We start from the raw sequence: 9,983 nt of genomic DNA on the forward strand, positions 1-9,983 counted from the left end.
GCACATGGGCGTTTTTGCATTTCACCTCCATCGAAATGCGGCCACCGCGGCCGGGATTTGATCCCGCCTTCTGGAAGTGTCAAATGTATCAGTGAGCAGAGAATCACCATGAACAGCAGACAGTTCTCTTTACTATTAAACTGGAATCAATGGCCAACCAAGGAAACAGTTTAAAGAAACACCAATATGCACCTTGAAGCTGTATGTGCATGACACTGCAATGTCACTCTGAACCACAATGACACCATAAAATAGTATGTCACTCATGCAAAAGTTCAATTCACCCCAACACAAGTCATAATTTTATATTGTCAAAAGGTTCCTAAGCTAAACCTATTTCACAGTTCCCTCAGACATATTTTTATTTAGAACCTAGGATGTAACCTCCTATGCAAATAATGTACACATAAAATATAAGAAATGGCTACACTGGTGAAAAAAGGAGAACCAGATAATGAAGTGCAATAAGAACAATATTCCAACTTAGATTACATAATCTATGCAGTACAAAATTCAAGACAGCAACTGGTTGGCAATCGATAATACAATTTAACCGTAAAAACAGCTGTCTTACCTTATGGTACTCTTGTTGGCACTTTTCCCACACAACTCATGCATGTTTCTTAGCTTGAGTTGAAAATTGATCTGAAAAACACCATATTAAAGAGTTGTGCATCAATTTTATTCTTTCATACAATCTGCAACAGTGCATACAAACTTGAGAACTGACAATATTACAAAAACATACAGCAATATTTAAGCTAAACATTTTATTGAAGTTGACCTAAACATGGTTTTTTAGGACTAAGTTTTTTAAGACACCAACATTTTCACTGATTGCAAGAAACACTAATACAAGACTTGCCACAAATCAATCATGCTGGCAAAATATTGACACGTATACATGTTTATCTTTCACCGGTGGCCGCTTTCCACCGGCTAACAAATGTTAAACGTTATCGCTCGGCGCAGGACGCGCCTGTGTCGGAGGTTTCTAGAACGTTATCGATGCTTCTTTCCGTTGCCTGTTTTCACAGACGCTTATGTTATCTGATTGTGTGACCGACGCGAATTGTCTAGAACTTTCTGGAAGACACGCGGGCATCAGGGATTAATCTAGAACCTTCGATGACTCAGGTATAAAAGCCGACGCGTTTCGCCGCTGATCAGGTTTTCGACGACCGCCGACTGTGTTCGCAGCTTTCGTTGTGCTTCGAGTGTAGCTTGCTTTTGTGGGCACAGGTTCGCCCAATAAACAACCAGTTTCGTCATACACAGTTTTACTACTGTTTACTTCAGCGTCACTACTACGTGACATCTGGTGGAGGTGCTAGTGCGTTCATGCAGCGAACGCCCCCGCAAAGCCGTGATCCAAGCCCGAAACCGGAGGACAGCGCCAACGTCGCCAAGGACCAGCGAGCTAGCCGTAGGCAGCAAGGCCTTCTGCCGGAGTACGGACTTCTTCCCGAGAAGACCCCAGCGACCAAGAGGACAAAAGTCATGACCTCGGCAGCAGCTACCATGACAGCCCCTGCGCCAACATCTGCAATCGTGATGCAACAACCCAGGGAGCCGCCGACTTTCCGCGGATCGTCATTTGAAGACCCCGAAAGCTGGCTGGAGGCATACGACCGAGTCGCTACGTTCAACAAGTGGGACTGCGACGACAAGCTACGCCATGTTTACTTCTCGCTTGAAGACGGTGCCAGAACCTGGTTCGAGAATAGGGAGCGTGAAGGATATGCATATGGGAAGCGATCACGAATGTTACTGTATACACACTAAAACTCGCAAAGATGTCAATTTATTCCTTTGTATTCCATCTTGTGACTGCTTTCGAGGACAAGGTTCACAGAGTATATAGCACAAACTTATGTTTTCAAATTTGATGCAGGTGCCAATATGGATGCCGTCCCAGCTGTGCGACAAATACCGACCTCAGGTGTTCCTCGCGAAAGGCTACGACACTGTAGATGGAATAATGGACTGCACAGAGATTTTCATCGAGACACCGTCGTCATTTCGGGTCCAAAGTGAGACGTTTTCCAACTACAAAAAACACAACACAGCGAAGGGTCTCATAGTATGCAGCCCCAATGGTTTTGTTGTGTTTGTATCAGACCTAGCACCTGGACGTCTGTCTGACAAGGCCCTCACCAACTCCTGTAAGGTTTTAGATAAGTTTTCTCCAGGACGGAGCATAATGGCAGACCGTGGCTTCACAATCCAAGACGAGTGCAAGGCACGATCGCTGCATATGAACATTCCACCTTTCATGGATGGAAGGCCGCAACTCTCCGAGAAAGATGAGGAAGAAACAAGACGCATAGCAAGTGTGCGGATACATGTTGAGAGGGTCATTAGGAGGGTGAAGACCTTCAAAATTTTGTCGCATGTATTTCCAAACAGCATGGCAGATCAGCTGAACAAGATATGGCACATATGCGCTCGTTTGACTAACTTTGTAAATACGCCTTTGCTGTAGAGTTTTGACGGTTCATATTTTGAACAATCCCGTTACCAAGGGAGGGAAAGCGCACTCAGGGAAGGCACAGAGTTAGACGGAGTGACGAAATTAAGAAGTTCGCAGGGATAAAATGAAATCAGCTCGCACAGGATAGGGTAAATTGGAGATCATTGGGAGGAGCCTTCATCCTGCAGTGGCAGGCCGAGAGTGATGATGATTATAATCCCACAATGCCATAACTATAACTCGTATGTAAAGACACGCCGACTAATATCAGCTTTATTGAAGCAATAAACATTGCACATCCCCCATCAAACATACACACTCAGTGAAACTCAAAATACATGTACAGCATTCCCTCTATCACAGTGAAAAACAAGCACTATCACAGCAATGCACTAACAGAATCGGGATATTACCCATCATGAGGTTGCATTGTGTCTATAAACCTTGTGAAGAAAGAACACAAGTATTCACTGCATGTTTTCGTAAAATAAATAGATTCATTTGCTCAAATCAGCTGCCGATGGTTTTATGCAGCTTCATGGTGTTCATTTCAAAACAGAATTTTTAGCACACTTCACCTTGACGAGAAGTGGTACTGTTCAAAAAGCTCCGCATCTCCCATCAAACATACAATACACACAGTGAAATTCAGAATACATGTACAGCATTCCCTCTATCACAGTGAAAAACTAGCACTATCACAGCAAAGAACTAACAGAAACAGGATATTACCCATCATGAGGTTGCATTGTGTTTATAAACCTTCTGAAGAAAGAGCACAAGTATTCATTGCATGTTCTCGTAAAAAAAAAAAAATATTGCCACAACATTCAATTCCATATATTAAAGAAACAGCCACTATATCGATTCATTTGCTCAAATCAGCTGCTGATGGTTTTATGCAGCTTCATGGTGTTCATTTCAAAACAGAATTTTTAGCACACTTCACCTTGTCGAGAACTGGTACTGTTCTGAAAGCTCCGCATCTTGGCAAAAAAATATCTACCAGACTAGATTCATGAAGGGTCCTTCTAAAAGTGCACCTCAAAATGACAAAAGCTCAACAGTTGTTCTAGGTATAAGGATCATCCACCCTTAACTACCTGCATTTAGTATGGTGAGTTTCAAAGAAGCCATTAGTGATTGGATAATTCGCACTGCTCAGTTACCATGTTTTGGTAATACCTTGTTTGTTGTGTTTCTCATTTTCTCTATTCGATTGTAATTGTTAAGTGCTAGGTCTGTAACTTTATGTTTCCTGTTATTGTTTTGTTTGTTGTATCTAATATCTGACATATTCATGTCCTTCCCTTTGTAAAGCCCTGTATACTTTTTATATTGTCAATAAATGTCTGCTGGCAATGTTTCCTGCAGGATCACCTGCATCTACATTAGTGGCTGTCTGTTAGCACCACTTATTAGGTTAGGTACAGGTGTACCATGCGTAGTCAACCAGCAAAACTTAGTGACACCACAATTATGTTTTTGAATAACCACCATTCTTACTCTAAATGTATTCTCAGCATGCCAAAGCAAAGCAGGAAGAAATGACACAATAAATACCATGTTTCAGGATCTACTACTACCATAGGTCGGCAAAAAAATTAGAGCTCACTCAGACTCACTCAAGAAATATATATTGCTCTGAGGGCTCACTCGGACTCAGTCTCACCAAAATTTTTCTCAACCGGACTCACTCAGACTCGGGCTCACCAAACTGTTTCTGAACCGAGCTCACTTCGGCTCAAATTCACCGACATATTACTCAGCCGGACTCACTCATGGCTTGACCTGAGTGCGTGAGTTGACTCACGAGTCCGTATTAGCCTAAAATTAGCTTTCGATCGAGGTGTCAATGCTCTTTAACGCCAATATCTCACATAATCGGTGCTCTACGATACGCCTTTTGATCCTGTACTTTCAAGTACGAGTTATCAGTGATTTCAATCCAGTAAGGACATTGTTATGAAATGTGCGACTCACACGAGATATTTTTATCAAGAACGTTCATGAAAGAGTTTGCGGGGGAGGTCATGTATCCCCCACCCCCTAACTCACGCCTCTGATAAATAAATATTGAGGTGGCACATGAACGCTAGTGTGTTGAGATATGTGTAAATAGACTTGAGTATAAACGTAAGCCGATAGAAGGCTGATAGTAATGCTTAAGTTGAGTAGATAGGACCATAGGTTGGTAATCAAAGGTGGAGCTCACTCAGACTCACTCAAGAAATATTTTGCGCTTAGGGCTCACTCAGACTCGCCAATATCTTCCTCACTCGGACTCAGACTCACTAAAATTTTCCTCAGCTGGACACACTCGGACTCAAGCTCACCAAAATATTACTCACTCACACTCACGGACCGATCTGAGTCTGAGTGAGTCGACTCATGAGTGAGTTTGCCGACCTATGACTACTACTACTACACAATGCCTAATAGAAATTTTGAAGTGCTAACTGTCAAGAAAGGAAGGCACCAAGTACTTCTCACAAAAAAAATTTGCACCGCTTCACCAGTTCATCGAAAAAACTCTGATCAAAATTCACAGAAACTTGCACGCACTTTTGTTCACTGTAAACGAAGAGGATGCAAGATTGTAAGCAGCTCACCCCCATTTGCATTTGTACTTGGGTGAAGTATCTGCTGCTTCTCTTCAGATACCCATCACGTAGCTCACTCTTACAAAATGTGTCAAGGTTCATTGGACTCTTAATTTCCAGAACACTAGGTCACAACAAAGGCATTTAACAATGCCATCGGGGCTTGCTCCTAGAAAAGAATTGCTCCGGCACAAAAGCAGACCGCACTGTTCGACCTGTATGTCCAAGTGCCCTCTGTTTTGCTCTATGAATTCCTTCCTTGCATTATCCTCACACAACAGCCCTCGTTTCATGGCGTATGTGGCTCGACACTTCTTCCCCATTATGGCACTCAGAAGTGACCGGGCATCATGAGGCCCCATTTTTGTTTCGCACGTTTTGACCCACGTGTAAACTCTATGTGCTACTGAGGCCGTTATCAATCCCTTTCTGTAATGGTGCCACAGTGTTGAGCCACTCTGCAGCCTTGTCGCACTCTCAACAGCAGCAACATCATCAGCTGAGTACACTAGCGTCTGTGACTTTTTTACGGCGTCAAGCCAGCGCAGAGGCATGCTTTCACGCACATTGTTGTCTTTTGTTGACTTGGTGCTTTTGTCACACAAGAAATCATTAGCCTCTAAAATGTCAGCGAAGCACTGCAGTCCATTTTCTTTTAGTTTTCCATGTAAGCCAATTAAGGTTCGTGTCGTCATGACCTCTCTTTCTGGCTTTAGTGATGAATATTTCATTCGTTTGTTGTGATGCTCAGGTGCACTGCTGAGTCTCTCCCTAGTATCCTTCGAAAAGACAAGGTCTTCAAAGCTATGTGGTACATTTCTCGGATCTCTCGGTTTGTACCATTGCCTTTCTGTCTCAGTACACGCCAGCAAGGTTGGCACAGTTGCAAGGTCATGCTGAGCTATATACATCAATCCATAGAAAACACAACACAGGTGCTTACATGCAGACCCTTTGCCAGCAACACAGGTGCAGGTGCCTGAAACAATTTCTCCATCACTTCTTAGTAGCCGGGCTGACACCTTATATATAGTCCTTGTTGTCATTGATGCCAGAACGTCTGCACGCACAACAGTCTCTGAGCTTTCTATCTTCAAAAACTTAAGTTTCTGCAGGTGCCCAGAGGTGAAGAGGCGCAAACCTGCATCTCTGTGCTTTTGTGCACCCTTGCCTTCAATGTACCTGCGTAGAAATGACACATTATGTGAATATTTCATACAGTATATTGTGTGAATATCTCTCTGATGATAAGTCCTTAACTACTGAGCATTACTGTTTGATAGTTCAACTAAATGGTAACACTGTCAAGCTTCTACTTTCACATATACTTTGAAAATCAACGTATGTATTGTGCTTGTAAATGAGCAAATAAATGATACTACAGCATCGCATTAATTGCTGTCGTTTCTGCTGTCAATCCTTTTGTTTTCTTCTATATGAACCCACAATCTCCTGTTACCAAGTTTTACATGGCACACGCTTGAACTATGTATTTGCGATGTAATTTCAAAGCGCATTCACTAAGGTCCTGGCATGTCACTCAGGTGCTGCTAACATGTAACTGGAGAGATGCGCAGTAGCCTGTTGCAATACGTTTCCTTTCATTCAACTTACCTATAAATGTGCTCCTTTCCAAAGAATTGATTCAGGTTCCTTGTTTCCCTGGTCAATTCTTGCTTGTTAATGTTGCTTGGAACTAATGTCATGATGTTTTTGTTTATTCCTGCCAGAATAAAGAAATGGTGAAAACATTTTCAGTTTTTTTTTAATTTCCCATGGCATTATGGAGCATATTGCACTAGTTCCATTTCTCATTTAACCGAAATTGGGACTAATGTTTACAGCTTGGAATGACTGTTCCCATGTTTCCTTGTATTTTTGAATTCAACACTGCACAATGATCCTTTTAAAAGCTCTCAACGATAGCTCTGCTGCCTGGAGCCTCAACATGCTTCTTCCTAGTTGTCATTGTTGTAGAAAAAGCAGTATACCGCGTCATGGGGCCACATTCTAAAGCAGAAACAGAAAACGGTTTCTGTTTATTTGGGCGCGCGAAGACAGCTGACACTCGGACCAGTATACTACATGGGCTCTTCATACCACTTCCCGAGAAGCACACAAGTTGGGAAGCACATGCGCTAAACTAGTCACCCGTACGAAACACGCCGCAAGGCATTCCAATACTTTCCGTCCGTCATATGCTCAGTGTATGCGCACTATGCTAAAGAAGCGCGGCGGGTGGTCAACACAACAAATGTTCTCGTAAACAAGTCTAAACTTGCCGTCTTCCAATGCCGTCCGCGGCAGTGTTTCACAAATCTTCACAGAACTAACGCTAAGTTTCAACAGCAAAAACTTTGCAAGGTACTACGTTTGACGTTCCGACAGCAAGCCGTAAAGATCGAAACAACGAAAAGCCTGCCTCGCTTCGTTTCTTCGTAAATGTGCGTGAAAATTGGTAGTAATAAATAAAAACCGAACTCCTTCGGTTTTGTCCCGTTCATAGCGCAGCTTCGCAAGTCGCGGAGAGCTCTGCGCAGTATGGTCAAGCTGTGTTCTGCAGATACTATACCCTCGCTTGCGCGCCGCGATCCACCGAAGTATTTTGCTCGCATGACAACAGGACCATGCTTTCTCGTTCGTTTTTTTTTATTATTCATTCAGCGAACACGGGTAGCGGCACTGCGAAGCGACGTATGCGCATCAACAGTGAGACGGCGTGGTAGTATGTTGACATCGGCACTGTCGACCGTTCATTTTTCGCAGGCAGCGCTAAAACACCGGATAAATTGAAATGAAACACTTACATTGAAGGTCCGGGCACAGTCTTCTACTGCGTTCCGTTGTCGTACACGTCGAGGATTCGTGCAAAACGCCGATGTATCCAAAGCGCGAAGCTTGCAGCCGCGCCAACAACACTCAGGCGTGCGCAGAGTACTCCAGTTAAGATGGCGGCAGCTCCACTTCCGGAAACTCGCGCATGCGCAGATCGTGCGGTGAGATCGGTCTATTCTGCAGCCCTTCAGGGAGCACAGCGCAGAACGAAGCGTTTGATCTCCGCCGTGCGTTCGTTCCCCGTGAAAGCGCGCGTCCCTCGCGCCCTTTCACTCGCACATATACACCGTCCAGCGCTCGGCGACGATTTCAACGCCGTTGACGTCATACCGAACCTCACGGCGACGGTGACGCCGATGGCAGAAATCCTCTTTGAGTGTCCATATAATTGCTATCGCAATAAAATGTTAGGCCTAACGTCAAGAGACAGAAAGAGAGCGGCGTGGATCAGAGAACAAACTGTAGCCGATATTCTTGTTGACATTACGCGGAAAAGTGGAGCTGGGCAGGGCATGTAATGCGTAAGGTGGATAACCGGGTGGACCTTTAGGGTTACAGAATGGATACCAAGAGCAGCGAAGCGCAGTCGAGGACGGCAGAAAACTAGGCGGAGTGATGAAGTCAGAAAAGTCGCAGGCGCAAGTTGGAATCAGCTAGCGCAAGACAGAGGTAATTGGAGATCGCAGAAAGAAGCCTTCGTCCTGCATGGACATAAATATAGGCTGATGAGGATGACATTTTATTTCATTTAGTCATTTTATACGCTCATGACGAGCGCCACCCCCTACCCATTGGCTGTGCGTCATGTGCCTAACGATGCACGTACTAGGCCACACGTTTAGTCAGCCAGATGGCTTTGATGTGGCGTGCGCACTGACGCACGCATTAGGCGCACCTTTAGTTAATCACAACCGTGAAGCCGCTGTGGCGTCGGGGGAGCGCGCTCGTCTCGCGCCCCGGAGGGTGGTGGTGGTGAAAACATTCACTGCCAAATGATCGAAGAAAGGGGGAAAAACACCCTTACATCGCTTGAGGCAGCCCTTAGGGGGCCGCCTTTATAGAGCAAAGGAGAGCCATTGAAGGGCTGTCCGCTTCATGGCTGCGGCGATAATCAGGTACTGGTCTGTAGCAGTGGAGCTGGTTAGGATAGTCTCCCAGTATGACTCCGCCGTGGTTTGGGATGGAGCGTGCGGAAACATAGGGCATGTGAGGAGTACATGAAGAACGTCTCCTGGTTTCCAGCAGAGCTTACAGGAGGACAATAAGTGATCAGGGTATCGGGCATGAAGGAGAATAGGGTAGGGAATAGTACGGGTCTGGAGTCGGCGCCAGTGGGAGGCTTGGGTTAGGATGAGGGAGAGAGCCGGCGGTGTTAAAGACGCCGGGTATCTCGGTAATGGCTGAGAATGTCTCTGATAGTAAGCAGGCGCTCCAGGGCTTGCTGAGGGGGTCCGACTCCGGCTCGGAAAGTAAGAACTCGGGCGAGGGAGTGGGCCTCCTAGTTACCAGGGAAGCCTGCATGTGCGGGGGTCCAGATAAGGGTTACGGGGAAGGTGGGGTGTCAGAACCGTAGAAGCCGGGCCGTGGTACCGGATAACAGACCTTTGCCGAAATATGATTGGGCGGATTTTGAGTCGGAAAGAATTTTAGTGGGAGAGGTGGAGTTGAGAGCGAGCGCAATGGCTGCCTCCTCTGCATTTTCGGATGAGTCTGTGATGATGAGCCTGATGCGAGTAATCGGGCCTGATTGTTAGCGACGGCGAGGACCATGCAGGAGCCCGACGAATACGTTGCCACGTCCACGTAGGCTACCTCAGAACTGGCGCCGTACTGCTTGTATAGGGCTTTGGCGCGGGCTGCCCTGCGTTTCCTGTCGTGCTCGGGGTGCATATTCTTCAGGATGGGAGGAATGACATGATGGGAATCTAGGTCTGGAGGCAGGGGGGCCGCCTCAGTAGAATTGGTGATCGGGGAATGCCTAGCTGAAAGAGTAGAGCGCGGCCTGTCGCTGTACCCGACAAGCGAGTAAGCTGTGCTGTTAGGCTTGCTACTACCAGCTCCTCAAACGTATT

The 9,983-nt window shown here is 45.5% G+C and overlaps 1 protein-coding gene across 1 annotated transcript; it reads right to left on the reverse strand.

The window, feature by feature from the left end:
• Positions 1 to 4,726: 4,726 nt before the first annotated feature.
• LOC119444310 (uncharacterized) lies at positions 4,727 to 6,782 on the reverse strand. Its single transcript, XM_049664538.1, is given in 3 exon segments — positions 4,727 to 5,204; positions 5,207 to 6,258; positions 6,691 to 6,782. Coding segments are annotated over 3 exon segments (1,386 nt in total). The 3' UTR covers positions 4,727 to 4,962.
• Positions 6,783 to 9,983: the final 3,201 nt, after the last annotated feature.

Source organism: Dermacentor silvarum, chromosome 3, assembly GCF_013339745.2.
Source record: "Dermacentor silvarum isolate Dsil-2018 chromosome 3, BIME_Dsil_1.4, whole genome shotgun sequence".
NCBI lineage: Eukaryota > Metazoa > Arthropoda > Arachnida > Ixodida > Ixodidae > Dermacentor > Dermacentor silvarum.